The 25,146-nt window shown below is 37.5% G+C and overlaps 2 protein-coding genes across 2 annotated transcripts; both read left to right on the top strand.

Moving 5' to 3' along the window:
• The first annotated feature begins 3,032 nt into the window (after positions 1-3,032).
• Positions 3,033-20,178, top strand: ankrd10b (ankyrin repeat domain 10b). Its single transcript, XM_038720742.1, has 6 exons — positions 3,033-3,496; positions 4,406-4,558; positions 5,423-5,514; positions 15,185-15,450; positions 17,004-17,111; positions 19,530-20,178. The coding sequence occupies exons 1-6, from the start codon at positions 3,299-3,301 to the stop codon at positions 19,751-19,753; spliced, it is 1,041 nt and encodes a 346-aa protein (XP_038576670.1). The 5' UTR covers positions 3,033-3,298; the 3' UTR covers positions 19,754-20,178.
• A 554-nt stretch (positions 20,179-20,732) lies between these two features.
• Positions 20,733-24,811, top strand: ube2al (ubiquitin conjugating enzyme E2 A, like). Its single transcript, XM_038720741.1, has 6 exons — positions 20,733-20,903; positions 22,599-22,679; positions 22,805-22,830; positions 22,961-23,050; positions 23,127-23,215; positions 24,515-24,811. The coding sequence occupies exons 1-6, from the start codon at positions 20,860-20,862 to the stop codon at positions 24,641-24,643; spliced, it is 459 nt and encodes a 152-aa protein (XP_038576669.1). The 5' UTR covers positions 20,733-20,859; the 3' UTR covers positions 24,644-24,811.
• Positions 24,812-25,146: the final 335 nt, after the last annotated feature.

Below are 25,146 nucleotides of genomic sequence, written 5' to 3'. Positions count from 1 at the left end.
GACAGCTACTGTGGTCAACATCTCCCTCTAGTGTACAAAAATAATACTTCACCATGAAAACGGTTAAGGCCACGCAAATTTTTGTCAATTCTGTACTAGATAGCTTAGGTCGAGTTTTAGGGCTTATTAAAGTAAAATGCATGTAAAAAAAACAAAAAAACAACAACAAACAAGTATAATGATAATAACATTAAAAAAGCAAACGTTCAGGTACCACTACTTAGATAATCCTGTCACTTTCTATGCTGGTCAGAGCCTTGCCTGTGGTTGTCCATTTCTTGATGCATACTCCCATCTTGTGGCAAAGAAGAAACATTAATTCCTCATTGAGACTTCAGACAATGGTAAATATTTTTGTCTGTATCACTGGGTGAGTCTGACTGTGAGAGGAAAACCGTAAATGGATTATGGGCTGCAGATGATAAATGTAAGAGATGAGGGACACAATCCACAGTCCTTGCGTTGTGTAAAAATGACATAATGTTCAGCTGAAGCCAATATGTGTTTTAAGAAATCAGACAATTAAACGGTTAATCTCCCCACCTTGCAGTTTCTTTAGCATCAACTTTTCTCTTTTTAGTTTTCCCACAGTGTTTTCTCGTTGTGACAGAGATCAAATAAATACAACATGTAGTGTAAAAAAGACAAATTTTAGAATATAAAAACTTGTTTGTCAAACTTGATTAGCCTCAAATTAGCTTTGGTTGAAATTCAGAATTCATTTTTGCACAGAAATAGGCCAACATTACTTAGCCTACACTGAAATTGCCGAAATTGGATCTATTTGGGGCTATTATGGAGTGGAGGAACAATGTGGGAGTAAAAAGTTTTAAAGTTTAAGCTTTTCAAGGTGACTGGGTAAACTGTAACAGTTGGATGTGATGTAATTCCTTTATTTCATGTGTTTTGGGACTTTGTCTTGGTAATTTTACCACAAAATCAAAAAATAAAATCATACAATCGTACACATCAACTTTCCATCTGTACATTTAAAGATGAATGCAATAATAATAATAATAATAATAATAATAATAATAATAACCTTGAAATTAATATAATAAATTAATTTCCACCTTAATATGTTTAAGTCATGTAAAAGTAGCATGACCACAAGAAATCAGAAACTGATCTGGCAGTTTACTGCTACTCTGCTAAGCCAAAGTTGGGCTAGTTTCCCTTGTAACAGGACTATTTTCACTGTTTCGACCGGATTTAGCTTCTGCCTTATTTACTGTAGTTTGTTTTCTCACATAACGAAGGAATCATATAGTACTAACCTTAGCTGTGTAGTTGTGTTTTGTTGTAACTGCACATTTAACAGGCTGTTGTGGGATTATACAAACATACAGTCCGATTTTGATCTTAACATTTGAATTTACTGCATTTGGGTTTTGTACGGCATAATAGTGTAGAACGGTAATTCTGACCTACACTTCTGTCCAGAGGGTGGCAGTAATGCTACGAAAATCTCCAAAATCAGAAAGTGCAGTATATGGAAAGAATAATAATTTGTCAATAATAATGACTAGACTGAGGATATGCCACAGGTACCTGAATGGCACACATCACAGTATAGGGAAGCAAGTATCTCATACTAAGGACAAGATTAGGGCTAACAGGAGCAGGAGTAAAGGACATAAAGGGCATATTACACTCCACAAAAATTACAAATGTTTACTTAAGTATCAAAATTAAAAAGTAGCCTAGCCTAATGTTAACAATGGCATTCATAAAATACATAAAGTATACACACACACACACACACACACACACACACATATAAATAAATTAGAAAGAGAGAGAGAGAGAGAGAATGATCAGCAAAATTTACTTAAAGTATTAAAAGTCAAAGTACTCATTGTAGAAGGAATAGGACAAGAATAATGTCCTGTGACTATTACACTGTTATGTATTATAGATTATTATTATTACTCATGCCTTGTAGGCCTAACTGTTGAGCTGGAGCTCATTTTTATAACAATTTTGGAGAGAACTAATGATTATTTACAATATGGATTACTCTGCTGATTATTTTCTCCATTTATCGATTTTCAAAAGTCTGAAAATAGTGAGAAATGTCGTCACAATTACCCAGAGCCCAAAGTGACACATTCACAATTTCTCCCTCAGAGATGTGGAGCAGGGTGATTTGAGCCAGCGGGGAAGTTGAGACACCCTTTGTTTCTCGTCAACCATAGACAAAATTGGTCATGTGATCACACATTTTTGAAGAGTCATCCATTTTACTCACCCTGTGATGGAGAGAGGCCCATGGAATAAGTAATAAGCACATTTAAAATGTGTTTTTTTTGCTGATCAAAGTGATTTGTTAGGTTCAATGAGTTATAACTCTTGTGTCTTAAAAATTACATGCAAGTATAAAAAAACTTCGTTGTGCTTTAGGAAGTTACAATATGAGGCTATAGGCCTACTGTACTGCATGCCATTACATCTAACTTGCTGGATGACACAAGTTTGTTAAAATGGCAGGGATGGGGTAATTTGTTGATAAAGACATGTGGGAAGTTGAGACAGCTATTTTACTGTAATTCTACATTGCATCACCAAAATGATGAATGACATTATGAATTTGAGCCAAGAGACCACTTTTTCGTAAAGTCATTTTATGAAAACTGTTTATTTTAGATCCAAAGTGATTATTCCCAGTGATGCACCACATTCTAAAAGGTATGTAAATATTTTAGTTGGACACATTACTGTCATGTCATCACTTAAATAGCCTCGAGTAAAAACTGGCTTAACTCACCCCGCTCGTGGAGTAGAAGTAGAAAGTGGCATTAAAAATAACCTTTTTTTATTTTTTTTTTACTTAAGTATGTCTAAGGGCTTAAATGAATGTACTTAATTACTGTCCACCACTGTATACTTTCCTGACCCCTACCCAACCCCTAACCACAGTGGTTAAATAAACTACCGGAAACACTATCTGAAGGGAAGCAGACAGATAGCACACCGCCACTGTAGGAGTAAGATGGCAGTAATGCAACAAACCAGCTGATGTTTAACCGCAAGGAAGAAGACGAGGAAGAACAGAAAACCAGGAACGTCAAATCCAGTCCACAGTTTACAGCGTACTCGGCGTTTCTCAAGTTTCACTTCGGCGCGTGCTCTGCCCTGTCTGCTTTGTGTTGTCAGGCAGAAAGAAAGACACACCAGTGAGGGTGGCGTGTGTCCAGATAAGGCAGGCACCCCATCGGCGACCAGAATAAAACAATAGCGGGTCATTTTGCTGTCTGCCCTGAAGTAGTTTGGTATCAATTTTCTCCGTTTTGCTACAATGTCGGTGGGAGTGGAGTCTGGATTCTCGAGCGAAGAGGTCTTAAACAGCCGCTTCCCTCTCCATCGGGCATGCAGGGATGGAGATGTCGGTGCCTTGTGCTCCCTCCTTCAGTGCGCCTCAAACCCGGCTGACCTCACCGTGGAGGACACCTTCTACGGCTGGACGCCCATACACTGGGGCGCTCATTTCGGAAAGGTACCTCGCATGTTGGGTGTTTTGACGGACCAGCTTTTCATTTAATGAACATTTTGGTGCGCCACCGCAGATCCGACATGAGCCTCGTCGTCTCGGCCATTTCCTGATGTTGCCTTAACTGTTAGCCGATGAGAGTAAAAAGCAGACGTCGTGAACTGCAGGCAGACAATGGGCTGTAAACGTGAAATGACACTGCTCTACAGCTAACTGATTGTTTCAGAAATCGCATTACATTTTGGGTTCGTTTTGAATGTGTGCAAGGTTTTTGCGAGTAAGAAGCTTAACGTTGAGCGGGAAAAATATAAACATTAACTTAATGGCCGTTGGACGAGACGCTGACAAAGAACGTGGGAATGTTACAAGAAAAATAACCGTTAGTTAGCTCAACTACCGCCTGTTAACATAAACGGATATAACGTTACTGACATTACCAAGCAAAAATATAAAAACGGGTGCTTTCAGATCGGAAAACTGTAGTAGCGATCAGTAATAACTTACTTTCCCTATTCACTTATGTAAAAAAAAAAATAATAAAATCTAAAGCTTTAAGTTAACGTTAAATTGAAAACGGATAATTGTAAGCAACTTCCTTGTCAACTTTCAACGTTAATGGCTCGTTTTTAACAAACCATGTATTCACCTCTCCTTAACACGCGCACACACTTGAGCCAAGATTTGTTTTACAGTAACTACACTTTGGGAAGGGCAGGCTTACATTTTGCACAGAAACTGGATGCATGCCCACAGCATGAGACTGGCCCAGGCCACACAATGGTGTTGCATTTTTGCCTCTAACCAGCTGCTGCACTACACTTGTCTACACCTGCCCGGTGTTGTCTTTAAAAGCAATGAATGAATCACTGCGCATGCCTTTTAATGTTTCTATACATTGCCCTTGTCTCTTCACAGTTGGAGTGTGTGATGCGCCTGGTTCAGGTGGGCTGTGGGGTGAATGCAGTGACCTCCAGGTTTGCACAGACGCCCACTCACATCGCTGCATTTGGGGGTCACCCTGAGTGCTTGTTATGGCTACTCCAAGCTGGTGCAGATATTAACAGACAGGTACAACATCAGATGCACACTCACAACACATGACTGCACACCAAGGAAAATCACCCATCTTCTCAACAGGTTTTCAAGAATTTTCCTTGTTCACATTTCCTGGAGACATGCATGTAAAAGATTGCTGACTATGCTACAAGGAGAAGGGCACATTAAAACCCCCTCAGATTTATACAGGCAGTGGGACTGCGCGATTGAAAAAAAATAGAGCAGTGTGGGAGATTGAGCTCAGACTGATCCCATCAAGGAGGATCACTCTAAAGTGGGGTCACAACCCCTGCAGTGTTTGTCTACCACATTTTCTGAGAGTGCATTTGTCCTCAGACTGTTATGCACGTCTTTTCCACTTCGTGTATTTTCATGCACAGACTTCATGTACTGGGGCTATATTTAATGCTCCACTGCACCACTGCAAGAAATCAGATTAGTAGGTCACGATGACGCAACGTGTTGTAGTCATAATGAAACACATTTCTTTGAATTTGCTCAGCATATTTTGAACTAAAAACCTGGGGAAATCCTAGTATTTGTGACCTTCCCTCTCTTGCATTCATAATATTTTGACTTGGCTGGTGTTGGGATAGCAGAATAGCTCAGCATTTGAGCATGGCCCACATTACATTGTGGTTTGGGTCAGCCTTCTGATGTATGCACTCTTACTATCTGCAACTGTAAATCTGTGTGGGCGGTGATAGTCTGAAGATTTCAGGCTCTGCCTTAACATTCCTGGAGTCTTTTTTTTTATTTTTTATTTTTTTTAGAAGCGCTTAATATCTGAAAAGGACAAATGTTTTGGCTCCTACTTCTGCACAATATACAGTCACACTTTTTTGTGTGTAACAACAGTCTTTTGTCATCACTCAGGACTATGTGGGTGAGACGCCCATCCACAAGGCTGCTCGTGCGGGCAGCCTGGAGTGTATCAACGCTCTCTTGATTCAGGGAGCGAAAGCTGAGTAAGTCCTGTGATCAGATCTATGTCTTCATTTCTTTTCCTCTGTACTATCCAACATCTCAGTTACACCTTTACAAGGGATCGCCACCAAACTCAAATCGGAGCAGTAAAGAAATTTACATGCTAGATTTAAATGAGGTTTTTACAGTGTTGCAAATAAAGTCAGAGGATGTGCAAGTTAACTTTACAGGTCTGGACATAAGATTAAACAATGATCAAGTTGAGAAACAAATGCAAAAATATATATGTATATAAGAACTTTTTAAGTAATTTGGAACATTACAGTTTTTGATACTGTGGCTGTTCTAGACATACTCAGCCAGAAGGAAGCTGCTCTATTAAATGGTAACTTTGCACTAAATCACTTTAACCTGTGTACTGCATATAACTGTAATCAGTGCTGGACATCATATTGTTAACATTTGAGCATAGCTTTAAAGAGAAGATCAAACTTGCTGCAGAAATGGTCTTTTAAAGACTCCTACAATAAAACACCACCTTGTCCTGCTAATGTGTGTTCAGTTCTGGGGTCTCATTTATAAACAGTGTGTATGTACAAAACAGGGCTGGAAACATTTGTACGCCACTTCTCAAGCACAGTTTGTGATCTATAAAAAACAAACTTGATGGGAAAATGTGCGTCCTGTAAGTAAATTCTGAACCGTGCGTACACACATAAAGAGGAGAAATGAGAAACGGCTACTCACGTGGCAGAAGGATGAAACAGTTTGAAATGAATAGACCTACTATTGTGTAAAATAAATAGAAATATTACCTCTGAGTATTAAAGCCTTTCTGAATAAAAAAACACCGGTTTTATTGACTTTCCCTGAAGTGCGCAAAAAAACACACAATTTAAGATAATTTGCAATGCACAAAAAGATCCAGATTTAGGGTAATAAACACAAACAAAGATTCTGTTTCTGCAAGTGCGTTTTTTTTTTTTTTTTTAACCCACCAAACAACATGCTTCAGCTTCACCAAAAGGAACGTCAGTGTCACACTGACTTAAATCTTGTTTTGTAGCTTTTCTGTCGGAATTTGCCTCCTTTGCTTCCTGCAGTATTAATATTAATGAGGGGCGTTTCACTGACCATTTATTGGCAACTATGGGCGTTTGAAGGGTCGGATGTTGAGCTCCCTCACATGCGCCACATTTCAAGTTGATTGTGATTTATAAAGGGAACTTGCTTACAACTGTGCATACGCACGTTTTTTTTAAGGCTGAATATTTTTGGTTGTACGCCATTTTTGAATTTTGGGCACACATACACTTTAAGTGAGGTTTCTATGCATGTTTTATAAATGAGACCCCTGGTGTTTAAATAGTACACCAAATTATTGTGTGAAACGTTTTTATCTCTTCCTCCAGCGACTTTTAAATAACAATTGTGGTGCAGTTCATTAAATAGCAATGCATTTTAACCTAAGAGTGGATTTTTAGTCAGCTTGAAACTTTTTTGTAACAAAATGCTAAAGTCTACAAGACAAAATACCCGACAACTCTTTAACCACTCCAGCTTAAAACAGTTTGAGAAAGCGTTGTTAAATAGTAATAGAATTGGTGGCGCTCCCTTGAAAACGTGACACATTTTGTTAATCCTTGAAATTGTTGTTATCATTGCAACAATTCGCATTAAGTTGCCCTCTGTGTGTAATAAAATTAGCAAAGACATATTGGGTTCTTAAAGAGTGATAATTTCATAAAAACATTTCATTTACCCGCAGCAAACATTTTAATATTAAAATGATTTTAGGAAGAGCTGCAATTTAATAAAAGTAGTTCATTAACTTGGCATAGTGCCTTTGATATTAACTAACAGCTTCGTAAATCCAGCTCAATTATTACACGAACACTAGGACAACTTAATGTAAAGGTTGATAATCTGTTCTTAGCCTAGTAGGCCATATTGCATGATCTTTAAGTCTAGAGTGTGGTTTTCTTTGTTAACACTTGTTTTGGTTAGTGTCTTACATACACAGCTTTACTAGATGACCAAATGCACACTACCTCTTTTTCTGTAGCCTTCTTACTGTCTGTATGCAAAGGCTGTGTCTGTTGCATATAATGAAAATGCAGAGATCAGATTTCCTTAGAACACATGGGATTTGTGTTAAAGGATTCAAAGAATCCTCATTGCACTGACAAGATAAAACAAAATATAAAAAGGGATTATAAGATAATTAATTTTATGCTATGAATTTACTAGCCCTGGCAAGTTGATGAATGTACCTCAGTTGTAGTGCTTAGCCACACCGTTTTACTTGGCAGCTGCTTTTTATTCTTTTCCATTTATAGAATACATTATGTTATTGATGAGGCTCCTGAAGCATTCCTGTTTCTTACATTTAGATCCAAGACATGTAGGGACATAAAACAATTACAAATTATGTTTCTCTTGTTTTTGCCTTGGATGTCTCAATAGATCATGGTTATTATTTCCCAAAGGTCATGTAATGACCTAATGAACCAAGCACTTAATTTACCTTCTGCCAGAATAATATTTTATACAAGTATGCAAGCTTTACTTTTTGAGCTGCTTGTTAGTCATGCTCTATCATTGTTTCATGTTTTATTTGGGTAGTGTAGCAAGTGCACTTAAGTCGGATTTTGTTGCAGAATATATGATACACTCGGAAACTAAAAGTTGAAGCATATTTTAATGAAACATTCACATATTTCAATGAGAAATTCTAATGTTTTACTCTAATGCATTTTCATTTTTTGCAATACGCCGTATGCCTTTTTTCCTGATACCATTGATATACAGAGACCCAAAGCAACCAGGGAGTTTATAGATGCACAGTTTATTGTGTGTAGCTGTTGCATGTTTTTTTTGTCTGTCTTCAGAGAACATTGTCATAATATGGTCTCATAAATCTGAGCTCAGCAAATAATGTCAGTGGAAAAAGTTAATCAGAGATTCCACTGTGAAACATTGGCTCTATTTATTGTTAGAATAAGGAGAGAGAGATAACGATAAGGCATTTGTATTTAACATTATTAAATGATGTTAGATACTAGTTCTGCTGACCTTGGGCCTCTAGTTACCTCTGGTTTCAGTAAGAAGTCAGTCTTGATTTTAAGGGTTGTTGAAAACCAAATGTATAACCTCTAATCTCTTTTTTTTTTTTTATTATTATTGCCTACATTGCCCTAGTAAGTGAAAATAAAAGAATTGCGATGTTTTATGGGGGGTAATTGATCCTGACAGCTGAGACACATTGTTAGTCAGACTGTAAACCAAAGTGTTTTCTTTATACACTCTGTTAAACCTTAATTTCCCCTGGCATATGAAAACCCTGGTTGATTTGGTTTGTTTCAACAAATTAAATCCAATAAGTTCATGTTGACATGTTTAATAAATGCTTAATTTCTTGTTGAAGTCTTGTAATGTGCATTTGGTTATCAGCTGATGAGTAATATTTATGATGAAAATGATATGTGATTTTCTTCCCCTGCAGATCAGATATTACATTTAGTTTAGTTTATTATCAAGTTATTTTTATTTTATTTTTTTTTACTTATGACGCAGAAATGTAGTGGGGCACAACTGGGAGGGAAACTAAGTCACACTAGGTGGGATTGAGGCTCATGACAAAATGACTTCAGAATAACTTCAAAATTAAGTTGGTGTCAAATGTCCGTTACCAATAAAGTTAAAATGTTTCACTTATATATTGACAATAATCTAAATAAGCGGTCTAGAAAGAAAATTGCCTAAAAGCATTTGACAGCAAAATAATCATTATGCTTGAATAAAATATCGAGTCTATGAATATATACAAACACAAGACACAGAATTGAACAGATGCACTTTTATATGCACAAATATCCTGTAAATCAATGCGCCACTTGAATTAATATTTTATTACTTGCAGGATCTATAATGTGTTGTGCGGCATAGTATAAAATACTGTGGACTATTATTTTATAAAAATTTAGTGTGCAAATTGCTATATTAACAGTAACTTATAATCATAAATGCAGGTCTAATTACTATCCTGTTTTATTTATTTTTAGTAGTAGTGTAAGCGCAAGACAAATTCAGAATATGAGGTAGGTAATGGTGTATAAACTGGGCTGTAAAATGACCATTTGAAATATAACCCATTTTTTAATTACAGTAATATTTCAGCAAATCAACAGTATACATAATAAATTACAGTAAATATCTTTCTGCAAATAACCCAGTACCACAGCCATCACAATTTACATTGAACTTAAACTTTATTTTTAAGAGCTGTCCCCTTTTCTTGGTAACATGAAACTTTTAGTGAATACATTACGTGCTTCCCTCTGAGCTGCCGTGCACAATAAAATTGACAATGTCTACAGTGGCATCCACTGCAAAACACTGGGCCACCAATAAGACACTAATCAACATTAATATTCAGTTTTAAAATTAAAATGAATGCCTCCAAATACTTGGTACAACAAGCTTAGAAATATATCCTTGCATCTCATAAATTATTTGGGCACAGGACATTTTGTCAGTAGTATTTGAACCCTTGCCGTTTTCAAATGTTTCTTCTGGAAGCCTTCTTTACAGCTCACCTTTTTGAGCTTGTTTGCAAAGATTCTTGGCCCCGGTCTTACGATCAAATGCTTTACCACCTCACATCTTCTGCTGCTCTTGAAAACACCTCAGACTATTACTGGCCAGCTGGCCTGTACCTTCATAAAGGGAGTCTGTCAGCAGTCTGTCTTCATAAATGGTCTTAACTGTATGCTTGGAGTATATTTTAGACCACTTTGCTGGTGTGACTTTTTCTGTTCTTCTTTGCACTGGCATTGTCGGCCTTGTTGCTTGTTGAAGAAAAAGAAGAGGCGGAAATAAACTTTGAGGAGAAACCATTCTCAATGGATCCATCGCTTGATTCATTAGGCAGATCTGCAGCTCTCTCACCATCTGCCCCCAACACTGATTCAACACATTGAGTTGGCCGAGCGGCTGCCAAAAGAGGCTGGTTGTGATTCTAGATGCAACAAAAACTACAGGCCACAGATGATCAACGATCCCCCAACAGCACCTGATGGCTGACTGTGGGTTTGAGTCGAGGGCAGATCGATACCTCTGATCTGTTTTTTAGAAAATTTGGATGCATTTAATAGTCCAATATATGTACTAAAACGTTCACCCTCCGAGGCTTTATACCTTTTCATGAAATATTTGCAACGCACATCTGTATGATTTTTTTTAAACTATACCTGCAGGATCATAGTCTGATACCACTGGTGGGAATCCGTTACTGGGCTACATTTTCATTTACAATTTTCAGTTTCCTATGACCCAGTTCATCTGTTACCCCTACTTTATATCAACATTCACACACAGGGATGTTTCCTTGCACTGAAGAGCCCTTGTTCCGGGCAAAGGGATAGATGTATTTTAATGAAAGAAGAGGGAAGTGTGCTCATTGTCAAGTCATGTTTATCTTTATCCCATTAAAAAGTCAGAAGAACTGTTCACTTGGACAGCAAGTACTACATCTTCATTGTTTCATTTCAATAAGACTGGAACAGACTTGTGATCTTACCTTAATGAAGAAACCAATCTCATTTGCCCTTTTCTATTATCGTCTTTCCATTTAATCCTAATTTAAGTGTTGCAACATGAGACTTTACATGCTTTAAATTAAAGGAGTTTTTTTTTTCTAGATAAAACATTAAATAAATCATTAAATCCTTTCAACTCCATGGGACAAAGATTAGCTTAACTTTAGCTTGTGACATTAAGTTTTAAATCTCTCATATTAAAAAAACAACTAGAAATGTCTAAACAATGCTCTTGCACCTCTAAATTTAATCCTGATAGGTTTTAACAATCTTGGATATGAGAAACATCAAATAAATGACTATTTAAAAAAAAAAAAAAAAAAACTTTTATTATTTGTCATGAGCCTCTAAGTGTTACGGTCCATTAGCAAGCTAGCAGCAGGTGGGAAAGTGTTTAGAGGCTGCCAGTGATGAGAGTAGAGCAGAGACAGGGACTTAGAGCAGCTGAGTGAGATGGGTTAGATTTGCATAGCATCATGTACTGAACTGTGTAATGCTAACAATCATCCTGTTGCAATGGTTATTCACTGTCATTTCACTGTACCAGATATTTTACTTTTATACACAGAAATGTTTTATTTTGTGTGTCACAGTATTAACCCTATACAATATCGTAGTCTGTTTTGACATCTAATCTTTGTCACCTTTGCCTTTTATGAAAGTGACAATAAGTTACAGAAAAAAGTTTTCTATACTGTTAACAGAAACAGAACCGTACGTCTTAATGTTTTGCAGCCATTGAATTGGAAATGACTTGGTTTTTTCAAGTAATCCTAGAAAGGGGGAGAATAGACACTGCTGAGTCTGCCCCGTTCCCTGGGATAGCCGCACTGTTGTGGCATTGAGTGTTCTCACTATCGCTTCCTATCTACACACTGGCAAACTGTTGAGGTATTTCTTGCGGTGATTGGTTTTAATGCTAGGTTTTTATGAATCAAAACTAAAGTTTTAGACCTGCATGCTTTGCTTATTATCCATGATTGTTCCTGTATCTAGTCTTTTGTTTTTATTTTATGATTTGTCTTTTTATTTTGTGAACTAACCATAGGAGCCCTTTATATGGACAGGTTTAATCATGTGAGTCCCATGTCAACATATAGCATGATAATAGGCTGCCTCTGGAAGGTTAGACGATAGTTAGAGAAGATGCATATTGTGTGCTTAGGACGGAAAAGCAAAGCATACCAGGCATTTACTAAGAATTAACGCTTCCTTTTTTAAAGTCCTACACCAAACCTGGGTTAATAAGTGTACTCTGTTATCCATGTTTTTTTGAATCAGTGCTTACTGCAGATGTCTGGTCTCACTGAAGGAATACTGTGTTTAGGATACTGTAAAGGGATTATTGGCTTTATAATTATTAGGGGGTCATCTAATAATCCAAGGTGGAACGAGAAATAATGTTGGAAGTTAAGCTGCAGAATAGAATAAAGCTCAATGAGAAAACTGGGGGTTTATTCAAGAGTTTTAGTGAGCGCAAGGATAAATTTGCAATAGCGAGTTAGGGAAAAAAAGTAATTTATTGGTATTTCCGGATTTCCATCTAATTTGAGCAGAATTTGACTGCACCAGACAGATCGTCTAGCTTGTCTGTGTTTCCATGGTATTAATTTTTTTCCACATATGCTGTTGTAACGCTACAGCACTGCAAACTGTCCTTGGTTCTTTTTGGTCCAGCCTTTAAACAAGGCTTGGATTGGCACAAATCTGTGGGAGTTTCTGTAACTGCTTTGTCAATAAAAATGGCAGATTTTATCCCTAAAATGATGGATGGACTTAACAGCCACCCTCAGTATAGAAGAGGAAGCCAGAGTGGAAGAGATAGGAAGGTTTGGTGGGATTTGATCTGAGACTTAACCACTGAACGTCCTCTGGACGTGTATGACAAGTAATTTAACATGGAAAAAATTGCAATAAATATAGTTGACAGGTTTTTAATTATTACTTAAAGGATAAAATAATTAAGTGAAATCCTTTATTGTATTTTGCTTATAGTAGTTTTTATTCCTTGCTACCTCTCTAGTCCATATTGATTTGCTCAGAGAAGTGTTTTCTGTTAAGAGAGAAATTTGGTTTTTTTGAGTACTAAATTGTTGACTGAGAGTTTAAAAACAGCAGCTAATAACATTTAAATAGTAGAATTCCTTAGAGTGAGACCAATCCATTTATCTTACCACAAAATTGTTTTTTGATATAAATGTAATCTTTTGGAATAATCCTTTGGAAGCGTTAATTTTGAAGGGGACGGATAATGTGCAACAAATGTGATTTTTATTGTTTTTTTTGTTTGTTTTTCAAACTTAAATTTTTTATAAAATGTTTTTCATGTGCACTAGCTCTTAAAATGTTTCTCTTTTGCACAATTGTTGAGATGAAAATGCAGAGAAAGAACAATTTTTGAAACATAATGAATGATCAAACAGTAGCAGTGTACTCAATTCTGCCTCATTATGTGGAAGTCAGTGTCACTTCATTTTAACTTAATAACAAATAGTTAAAAAAAATAGAATCATGCTATTCTTAGCAGCCACCAAGTTCAATAACAGTGGACATTACCTATTCTCTGGTGCGTTTGTGTATATACAAAAAAGCCAGAAAAAGGTTTAATCTTTTCCATATTTCTGTCATATTTTTAAACAGTAAGTTCAAGCTTGAATGTGAGCCAGAGTTCCAGTTCTTTGACAAAGACATGGCTGTTTGCTTAGAGAACTCATTTTGCCTTGTGATGACATTTAAACAGTGCAGTATTGTTTTGTAATTGGCCAATGGAGAGGAGAGAAATTCTCATCATTAAGCTAAAAGGCCTCTATTGGTTTGGGGGGTAGCCTGGCAGACATTTGTTCCTGCATGTTCATTTCACATCAGCAGGTGCAAATTGACTGTTATATCTGGTAATTTATTTAAAGTATTTATTTAAGTGCTTTGATAAGCCTAGTTATCTTTCCAGTGAAATTGCTTCCATACTCAAGTGCCATGTACAATCTGAAAATTGAAAACATATGACACAGCACTGTTTGTTCATTCATTATTGCACTCAGGAAATCACCTTATTCCTGCTGCAACTGGACATGATTAACACAACTGTGCGTACTGCAAAGAAGACCGTATTTTGACTTGTGAATGGTTATACGAACGGCTCTTAGAGTAGTACAGCTGTTTCTCTCATTTTTATTGTTCATCCTTCTTGAAACAATAGCTTCACCATCCCAAGAAAAGACATCTGGATTTCTAATGGTTGAAGGTTGCCATTTGTTCTTGTTTCATTCTCCCTCCCAAACATCGATTCTGCAGAGTTTCCTCTGAAGATGCAACTCTGTTACATCCTGGCCTCCTTTGGATGATGAACTTCTGAATCTTGTACTTGTCTCTGAAGTATTCTACAACAGTGCTTTGCCACTCTCTGTTGCACTTCTTCTCTTTTCAGGAATACAGCTTATATTCTATTTTTAGCTTTGCACTTTACACACACACCTACTATTATAAGCAGAGTACGTTCAAGTGCTCCAGTTTTCCTTTTGCTGCTTAAATTTGGCATTTGGCTGCATCATTGGCTGGATTTCGGATGTGGCTTGCAGACATCCTTGAGCAGTATCACTGGTGGAAAATTAAGATGACGGCGGCCTTTCACTCTTTTCCAAAATCCTGAAGACAAGACTAAGCTCTTATGTCACCAGCAGAAAGTCTCCTTTGGATTCAGTGGATCATTTGATAGAAATATCTTAACCATCCTCTCCGGTTTGTCAAGATTATTTCAGGTTCTCATTAAAATAATAAACGGATGCACACCCTCAGTTGTCTTAATCCTGTCCGTTTGCAGCAGACGTTTCCCTAATTATTTGGAAACTCTGTCCAGATTTAAGTTCTATGGAAGGTGCAATGATCCAAAAGGATCAGTCGTCATCTCTCATGAAGATGACGAAGAAGATGTGAGAGGGTAGAGCAGCACAGGGTATTTCTATACATCTGTGTGTGTCTGTCTGTGCGTGCGAATACTTGTTTAGTTTGTGTGTGTGTGTGTGTGTGCGCGCGCTTGGGCGTGTCTTATATTTGTTCTTTTTGTAAATGAAACGTACAGTGAGTGTCTCTAACACTCATCCTTCCCGTTGTGCAGTATGAGGAATGCCAGTGGGCTGACTGCTGCTGACCTGGCCCACGCGCAGGGATTCCAAGAGTGCGCTGAGATTCTCTCCAATGCCCAGAACTTCCAACAAAACATGGCTCAGTCCCATAACGGGGCTTTTCTGAATGGCATGAGCCAGAATGGGGGCCACGCTCACCCCAGTATCCAGGGGCGCAGCTTCTCGAACGGCGTGCCCAACAGAAAGAGGTCGTTTGATGGCATGGAAGCGAACCCAGTGAAGAAGGCTAGACCTAACGGTAGGTCACTAAGCTTTAACTAACTTTTAGATTTAAATTATTAAATTTTTATTTTATTTTATTTTTTTGTTGAAAGGAAGAATAGTTTCAGTTTGCTTCAGCTTACACTGCTGCACATGCAGTCATGAAGGGACAAAGTTACTGAACTTTGCTGCTTAAGATACATTCACAGCATATTTGAGCACTGACTGGACAGCTCCATGTGAGATCTGTGTTTGTATGATTTCATATAAAAAGATTATGGTGATATAAAATGTATGCAAACATATGTAGACTTAAAACATTCTGTTGTTACTTTGTACAACCCAACTTCCCACAACTTATTTTATTCTAGCAGCAGGTATCGACAGTTTATTTCATTGTGGAATGTTGTAATGTCATGTTAAAGGAGGAAGGAGGTGCTGCTTACAAATTCTGAATGTAAGATTGATTGGGCTTGAAGCTCAGAAGTAAATGGATAACAAGAAACTTAATAAGGGGATTTTTGGAGCTTTACATAGGTATGGTTATCTCATACTTAAAGACTTTGAAATTGAAATTGCAGCAGGGCAGATTTTCATTTTAGCCGGTGGAAATTAATGTGAAAATGTATATTTTCCCAGTGTAGTGTTAATTTCTTGAAGCAGAAATGCCTTTTAAAATGGATGCAGGAACAGCAAGAGTTTTAAATGGAGCCTTAAGTCACTTTTCGACCAAAAGTACCAGGGACTTTTAAGTCCCCAGATCTCTTTTCAAGGTTCCTTCAGCCCACTGTTGTGTGCGTTTCCACCGTGGTCTAAAGACCTGAGAAGAGAGGCAAATTAACCAGCTGACATAGGCTGTAGACCTATACGCCGTACAAAGGAATACACAGGCATCATTATTTGTAACTCTAGGCTTTGCTTGACCATTAAAGCAGCTTTTTTGTGTGGGAGTATAATAAAGACATGCAATAAATTTTGTTACACATTTAATAACAAACTGGATAAAACCATCAAGTTCTTAAAATAACTCCAGCACAGATAAAGAAACTCAAAAATAAAATTGCGACCGTTTTGAAGTTAATACAACATTTCCAGACCAGCTGCAGCACTCACGTCTGTGTCTGCCTAAGCGTCGGAAGAGCATGATGTTTAACAAGCTTTATTACCTGCTGTAACCAGCTATTCCGCTTGTTTTGGAGAGGAGGAGACCGACTTCGGCTCAGTGTAAAAACTTCCTGACTGATGAAAACTTAAAACAACAACTTCGGACCCAGTATTTAGCGTAACTCCATCAGCTGTTCGCTGTAAGCACACTGGCTGCTATTCCCGAGCAATACATTTAATGCCAACGTAAGAACTCAGGTGGACATCAGTGAGACTTGTGCAGATATCTGACTGTTGATTGTGATTTATTGGCTTGCAAACAACGGTGGAAAAGAGAGGAGCAGTAGTAGAAAATCACCTGACATTCTCCAGTTAAAGCCAGTAGCCTCTACTCACCCATTCAGAATTTCACTGCAAGGCAACAAGAAGTTATTTTTAAATATCATTCCCAGCTTTGTTTTTTGTATGCATCTTTTTTCCTCTTAGGTCTGAGCATGCCACCAGAGTTGCTGAATGGGAATGGGCCACTGGGTGGTGCTGGAGAGGCCCAGATGGAAAGCATGAGCATGGAGTTGGCAGCGACTGTAACCTCAGGTGGGCCAGGAACCTTTGCATTTGGGCTGAATGGGTTTGCACCACCACAAGGGCCAGGGCCCATCGATGAGTGTGAGAACCAGGGGGTACAGGAGAGGCTGAGCCCCGCAACTAAAGAGCTGGAGGTCATCACTGTGGCGTCAATGCAGACTCCTTGTCGCTGCACCAACTCTTATGCCTACCTGTAAAGGGCGTGTGTGTAGTTGCACACACTAATGTTCACATTTGTGCAGTATATGTATTTGGTATCGTCTGGCTATATTTGTTTTTTTTTGTTTTTTTTTGTTTTTTTTGCACATACATGCATAAAGGATCTGGTTATCTTGTTCTTGATCTTGTTATGATCTGGTGGTACGCTACATTTGAAAGATGTATAGCAGTGTGTGTGCTGTATTTTGTACTTTTCCATGTTCCCAGTTGTACTTGGATAGATCAAAGTATTCAGAGTTCTTTGTTATATAGTTATACTTAATGCATACGTCCAGTTATACAGATAATTATTGTGTAATCCCTAATTTTTTAGGTTTATAATAAAAGGATGAGTTTTGTTTTGCACAATTATACAGCAACATCCAAGATAAAACTATTGGCATTCCCCCGACCAGTGCAGTGGGTCACCAGTCCACATATAGGTCATATTGGCTTAATGGAAAAAATAAGTCTTGGTCACATTTCAAATCAGTCTTAATTATTGCTTGTCAAATTATGCATTGTTGCATAATAGGAATGGGGGCTACTTCATTGGTCACCTGAAGACTACTGGTCCTGTGCTGGGAATGTTGGTGAATTTCAGTATGGAATAGGGAATGTGGTTATATGTTGAAAAGGTTTGATGTTTCTATACAGTTATATTAAGAGAAATGGCTAAAAATTTATTTGATTAGTATACATGTGAAATGGAATATCTAAAGTGGTGATTGGATGGTTTTCTTGGGAATGTTTTCCACCCAGTTGAGTTTGATAAATTGAATTAAATATTCTTTGAGCATTTAAATAATGCTCAATTGATGATGACATTTATGTAAAAACAATGAGTGCCTAAACACTCTTTTTAATCTACACTGATGTTAATTGCTACTACACATTAGCTGATGTTTTGTACTAAAGAATTACCTTATGCCAAAGCATATCCCAACATGAATGTAGCTGGTAAAGTATAAACAATTCACTGTGCAGCTTTTAAAAAAATTTGTTTTGTAGTTTATAAATAATCATGTACTAAGACATAGTGGTCCATAGGTTTGGAATTTGGTTATTCCTCAGTTTTTTACTTTTGCGTTCATTTTGGCTGTGCGCTTATTTGAATCTCAAGTGTGGTAAATGTTTACTGTGTGTGTGTGTGTGTGTGTGTGTGTGTGTGTGTGTGTTAGCAAAATTTTCTTGGCAACTAGCAGGGCTTGCACATGTGTATGTTATATAATAATACCAGGTCTGATTTTGAAATTGGTAATTGGCCATTTTACAATCAGTAGTTAGTTATGAATAAACAGTACTGCTCAAGAAAATTTGCATGGATTTGCAAAAAGCCTTATTTCTTGAGCTGTACTGAGTAGTTGAACAATAACTTAATGTAGATTGTTTTCAACTTTTATATATAGTGGTAAGGGAAATTCTTTCTGTATTTTATAGAACTATTTCATGTTGCAGGAGGTTTCTGTGTATTTTGTTTGTCACGTCAGAAGATTTGAGTGCATAGTCATTCAGTTTGAAACATCCAATGCTTAGTACTGAGCAGGTGTAGCTCTGTACTTGATTGTGTGAAATTATTAAATGTTGATCAATTTTATAAATGTGACTGTGGTGGACTTTTGTTTTCTTGATGTATTCTGATGCATCTGTCAAGTCCTGTCCCTATATCAATTTTTATTGGCCTGCAAAAAAGGTGGAATACACTTCATATTAATGCAAAGGAAGGATTATAAAAGTTTGACTAATTTTACTAGACTAAACTCTAATTACATCACATCTACTCATTATGTTGGTTTTGGATTATGGCATGCCAACACATCTGGAAGACTTAAGATTTTCTGCAGTATCTTAAATTACACCGTGGAGACAGAACTAGGTCACTGTGTCATACAGCAGTAAGACAAAGCAACCACAGATCAGAGTGTGGCCTATTTAGAAGATCTCAGGTCAAAACTTGTGAGGTTACATTCGGCTCTGGAATGTGTGTTGCAATTTATTGATCTACTCTGAGTAATCCAATGGAAAAGCCGAAAACAATTTTTCCTAGTGTGTTGAAATACCAAGCTTCTTTGTAGTTGGCTGTTCATAACAAGCCCCCTTTTTTAATAATTGTGCAAAACAAAATTCATTGTGTTTTGTTTTCCCGGTCTCTCTTGCTATATTCATAGAAGCAGGAATATGATCACAAATTCATTATGTATATGCCTTGACTATCTGTCTCATTTCCAGTGGCAGGTGAGAGAAACTGTGAGGATTTTTCCTCAAATGGTCACAGTCAACCACAGCTTCCATTTGGGTGTGACCCAGTAGCAGAAACTCTCCATGGCCAACTCCTCTACAGTGACTCCCCTGAGAACAACAGCACAACAGTGGAACACCAGAAGTCTGTGAAAGCAGCACAGTTGTATGACCATGCCCTCTTCAGTACCATGCTTCTTTATCATGGGTCCTAAAGTACAAAAGATCTAGCCGACAGGCCGTCCTTTTTTGCCTAAAAGTCATATAAGCCTAAACAAGCATTTATTTGCCTTAAAGTCAGTGATTGGTCCAGTTATTCATTGACATTATTATTCATTTTCTGAAAGGGCCGGCCCATTGTTATGGATGAAATTAAATTTGTAACTGATAAAGTGGATTACGAAGTGTTTGCTTGTGTTGTTAAAAAAGTGTTTTTGTTTGGCTTATTTAAGTTTGATTAAGCTTTGTTAGGCAGTAATGTAAGCACCTGTATTGAACCACTGCCAATACTTGCACATAAATGCATTTATTTTCTGTTTCAAATAGAAGTGGGGTGATCCCTCACTCTTGATGTTAATAAAAACAGTACAAGTACATCCCATTTTACTCATTAATAATAATAAAAAAAATAGTAAAAGTTGATGATTCTGTTTATTTTTGAAGTGCTTCGCATGTATTGATAACTTGTGGAATATTTTCAGACATCTGCTATTGTGTCCACTTTTTATAATATAAAAAGCCAAAGCATTTTTTTTGTCTTAATGTGTATTTATGAGCTATCAGCATTCTTCAAAGTGGTGGTTAGTCTGTTGTGTCCAGAAAACTGCTCTATAAACTGCAGCAGATAAGGCCGTAAATGGTTGGGCTACAGTCACTTGTCACCAGGAGCGACCTTCATCATCACTGCGCTGCACAAACACCACGTCACTCTGGCCACGCCCCGTGACAGACGACACCATCAAAGAGAAGGAGGGAGAAAATACAAGTCATGTTAAATAAAACAAGTCAATAGATACATGTATCTTACGGTTATATATCGCAGTGTATTCTGAAGTATATTTTATGAACGGCACAAGAGGCATATACTGATTATCCAATGACACAAAATTCTGTTGAACTTGGCACTCTAAATTGTCCCCTCCTCTTTCCATGATGTGGTATCGTCCTATGAACCTAGGTGGGGAGGATTATCGAGTGTCAGGAAGCGTTGGGGTTGCGGTGAACGGGGTTACTGTGGAGGTGTCAAATAACTTTTAAATACAACCTTTTTTATTTTATAAAATAAGCTCCTATTAACGTGACGTGTTCAACAAGTTAAAGTATGTCAACCCCGGCTAGAAGAAGACTTATGAGAGATTTTAAACGGTGAGTTGATGGACAGAAATTATACCGACGCCGATAATGTTAGTTAGCTATGATTCGTCAAAAACAGCTAACATTAGCCTAGCTTTCGATAGCTTAGCATAGCTAACCAGTATTTGTCTATATAACTAACCTATTGGTTCACCAATCTTCACAGACCGTACGAACGGAAAACAAACACGATGTGACGTTAAATATTCTTGTGTTCAGAAACTTTTCAGTGAAATATGGTTAATTTTGTAAAAGTACTTCCCTGGTAGCCAGAAGCTAACAGTGCTAGCTAATACATGCTAACAGGTTAATCGACTAATGTTAACGTTACTGTCACAGTTTACGGCTGCTAGCTAAATCTTTAAAATAGCAAGCATTTTACGTTAAATTTCAGTGACATGTGGCCGGTTGACCATTTTATTATTGGGGGGGCACACTTAATGCAACGGAACAACCGTTAGTGTCCCATGAATTTAAGCCTGTCGTTTCATTAAGTCAGTGTACCCTGCTTACCAACATTAGCTTAACGTTATCTTAAAATGAAAGTTGTTTGTCAAAGATGTTCGGGAAGTTATTGTGATTTAACGTTAGTCTTAATCGAGATGTAATGCCACAACTTATTATCCTTTTTATATACAGTCTGTTATTATCCAGAGATCCCCAACATGCATTGTGTTGAACGTGAGAAGCACAACATTAAGCCAAAGCGGTAGCCACAATGTTTAACATTACTCGGGCTGCGTTTTCTCAAGTCTGCATCATGCTGTCTTCTAACAGTAATAGAACACTTTGTCCACGAAAAATCTGCATCGGGTGCCAATATGAGTAAATGAAATCCCTCCATATCCCAATTTAGATTAACCTGGCTAATTAGGGGTCCTCAAACATGTTTTGATCTGACAGTAAATTTCAGCTGCTCCAGATCCTTTGATTGTCCCGAGTATTAGCTTTTGTCTTTTAAGTTCAGACAGGACTCCTTAACCTGCAGGGATTTGGACAGGTCTTTTCAGGTGATGGGAGTGGAGAACAGCTGTATAAAGGACTTCTGGTTAAAACACTGTGGGGACATGAAATGCTATTCAAAATTTGAAAATAATTTTAAAATGTTGAGGTTATGATAAATGTTTCTAATAAATACACATTACATAGCCACTCCTATGAATGTCAATGTTCCTCTCAGTTATTGTGCCTTAATTAAAAGTTAGCGAGAACTTTAAGCTGCCACGGTGTTAGTCTCTGTACCACATTTAGGTTGATAACTAGTAAGTTCTGACATTAATGTTTATCTCAGCTGATAAAACCTTATGATGTTTCATTGTAGTTAATAAGAAATTACAATGCCCAAAACTTACGCAACTCACGGCACTGACTTGATTGGCAGTTGCTTGGTTGCTATCATGATATGTATATATTTTTTCAAAGCAGAAGGCGGACTTGCTTTCTTTAAAAATACGGAACACCAACCAGGGTTAAGTGTGCAAGTGGCACAAGAAAAGTGGGGAAGTTATAAATAATTTTGTAATGTGGCAACGGAGTCTGCTGTACCTGCCATCAGCCACGTTGGCAGATGGAGTTATATTTATTTAAAATATTAAATTGGCTGTGGCTTAATGTTGAAAGAGGAACAAGGCCATGTAATTCACTTGACTCTCACTTGAGTAGTCTGGCTGAATAAATCTATTTCCTTTCTCTTTTTTTTTTATGAAGACTACAAGAGGACCCTCCAGCTGGTGTCAGCGGTGCCCCATCTGAAAACAACATCATGGTGTGGAATGCAGTCATATTTGGGTAAAACAATGATGCACAGCCATACTTTCTATGGTCAGACAGACCAACTACAGATGTAAATGTACATTTGTGCATGAAGTATGAAATGAATGACAAATTTATTTATTTTTTCTCTAACCTGACAGCCCTGAAGGAACTCCCTTTGAGGACGGTAAGCATCTCACTGTGTTCATGACGTACCCTTTTGTGTAGTAACCCATATTGTCACTATATTGCATAGAAATCATATCTAGCATTGTAACTTGTCAGATTTAACTTAGTTTTTTGTGTCTTTGTACCAGGTACATTTAAACTCATTGTAGAGTTCACAGAAGAATACCCCAACAAACCCCCCACAGTACGATTTGTGTCAAAGATGTTTCATCCAAATGGTAGGAAAACTCTTATTTTCACCTTTTTATAGTGTTGATATTTGTTGGTCGTGTATAATTGTGTTTTTATCCACAGTCTATGCAGATGGCAGTATATGTTTGGACATTCTACAGAATCGTTGGAGTCCCACTTACGATGTCTCCTCTATTCTGACATCTATCCAGGTAGGAAGTAATCTCTATGAACAGGTCTCTGCACACAAATGTAGCCAAAGAAGATTTTGATATTTTCGGTTTGTAGTCCGAGTAGTGTCGACCAATCATGTTTGAGCAGGCTTTGTTGCATACTGTCCGTGTGGAGAACAGTGGCACCTCCGAACACATCGGCTGTTGCCTGATGATGTTTGAGCATTTTACCAATGTTGGAACCCTATATATTAGCTTTTTATTAATTTATCTGCATTCAAATTGCTGTCAGATGATAGCCAGTCGGTTCCAAGATTGCTAATCTGACTGTAAACAATGTCCGGTGCACTGAAGAGGAAGTCTTGGCCTGGATATCTGTTGGTTATACCAGAACCCCCAAAACACTGGCCGTTGCCCCCAGAGGCTAAATCTCTTAGACGATAGCCGATGCGCTTCGAGATAGGATAGGAAGTGTCAATAAACAACAATACAATAATAGCTGTAAATGCAGGTACCCTTATTTACTTCAAACATAAACTGAAAAAAAAGGCTGAGTTTAGTGATTTTTAAAAAAAACAACAAAAAAAACATCTTTACTAGATAAAGATTCAGATCATTCATTGTAAATCACAATTGTTACAAAATGTCCTGTTGTATACAATTGTACAAAATGAGTCCTCTGGGAAAAGGAAAATGCTGGGTACAAAATACAGTGAGATTTTTAAATTTAATGCAGGGCTGCTACTAACGATTATTTTGAGTATCGATTTAATTTATTAGTTTGATTATTTACTCAATTAATCGTTATAGTGAAGGTCCCTAGAGCCCAAGGTGATATCTTCAAATGTCTTGCTTCATCAGACTGACAGTCCAAAAGCTAAAGACATTCAGTTAAGGTTATAGAAGACTAAGGACACCAAAAGATAACATTTGAGAAGCTGAAACCAGAGAATTTTGGCTAATCGATTAATTAACCAATTATAGAACATTAATCACAGCTCTATTGTAAATAATTGTAGAGAGAGACTATTGAAAATAAATTGTTTATCCTTATTATATTGATAGTTTCATGCACTATTTTATTTGTTTAGTGGTAACAATAATTCTAATACAGAATAAAAAAATAAACTTGTTGCATAATAGTCAGATATTTTGGTCAAAGGTCAGATGACAAATTGAAAGATTCTGAAGTTGCTGCCGAAGCCCTGTTTAAAATGGATGTACCTGGAAACCGCTGTGTGTGTGTGTGTGTGTGTGTAAGTAGATGAATGGGTTGACACGTTTGTTAGTTGTCCGCTAAAACTTTCTCACTTTCAGTATTTATCCTCTTTTACTCAGTCTCTGCTTGATGAACCAAACCCCAACAGTCCAGCCAACAGTCAGGCAGCTCAGCTGTACCAGGAGAACAAGCGGGAGTACGAGAAGCGTGTGTCTGCCATCGTAGAACAAAGCTGGAGAGACAGTTGACCTGACAATCCTGATAGCTGCTCTCTCCATTGTTAAGCTGTGTGTGCTGCAAGTTTTAGTGGAGTACCTCTTAATTTTTGGGCCCCCCACCACCACCTTTTCCGATTTTAAGCTTTTATGCACTTTACCTTCAATTACCCTTCATAGAATGTTTTTTTTTTTTTTTTTCGTGCCCGCCAAGAGGGATTCATTTTTTCTAATATATCCTTTTCCAGTCCGTCAGGGGAAATGTGCTGAATCTTGCCTTGATGTTTTGTCTATGGACTCGTGGGCCATTACCCAAAAATTCTGGTTTTCTAACTCATTTAATAACTCCCCATGACTAATGATGTTAAATGTTTTGGAGGTGTATTAATGAAGGCATGGGTGCTCTTCTGTTGTGCTCCTCATCTCTTTCAGTTTTTCACAAGGCAGTTTGTCTGAGCTCCTATGAGATCCTACCTTTACCCTGGGAGAATGAGCAGCATGAGCATCAGGGACTACTACCTAAATCAGACATCTAC

The sequence above is a fragment of the Micropterus salmoides genome, unplaced genomic scaffold (assembly GCF_014851395.1).
Source record: "Micropterus salmoides isolate LMB-PRFRI ecotype aquatic unplaced genomic scaffold, ASM1485139v1 Ms_hic_scaffold_15, whole genome shotgun sequence".
Classification (NCBI taxonomy): domain Eukaryota; kingdom Metazoa; phylum Chordata; class Actinopteri; order Centrarchiformes; family Centrarchidae; genus Micropterus; species Micropterus salmoides.
The sequence above is the reverse complement of the archived record's forward strand: the minus strand, read 5'-3'. Positions and strand labels throughout refer to the sequence as shown.

Coding starts and splice junctions, on each gene's coding strand:
- ankrd10b (XM_038720742.1), top strand. CDS start 3,299: ATGTCGGTGGGAGTGGAGTCTGGATTCTCGAGCGAAGAGGTCTTAAAC. Junction 3,497..4,405: donor GGGGCGCTCATTTCGGAAAG/GTACCTCGCATG, acceptor GTCTCTTCACAG/TTGGAGTGTGTGATGCGCCT. Junction 5,515..15,184: donor ATTCAGGGAGCGAAAGCTGA/GTAAGTCCTGTG, acceptor CCCGTTGTGCAG/TATGAGGAATGCCAGTGGGC.
- ube2al (XM_038720741.1), top strand. CDS start 20,860: ATGTCAACCCCGGCTAGAAGAAGACTTATGAGAGATTTTAAACG. Junction 22,680..22,804: donor TGGAATGCAGTCATATTTGG/GTAAAACAATGA, acceptor CTAACCTGACAG/CCCTGAAGGAACTCCCTTTG. Junction 22,831..22,960: donor AGGAACTCCCTTTGAGGACG/GTAAGCATCTCA, acceptor TCTTTGTACCAG/GTACATTTAAACTCATTGTA.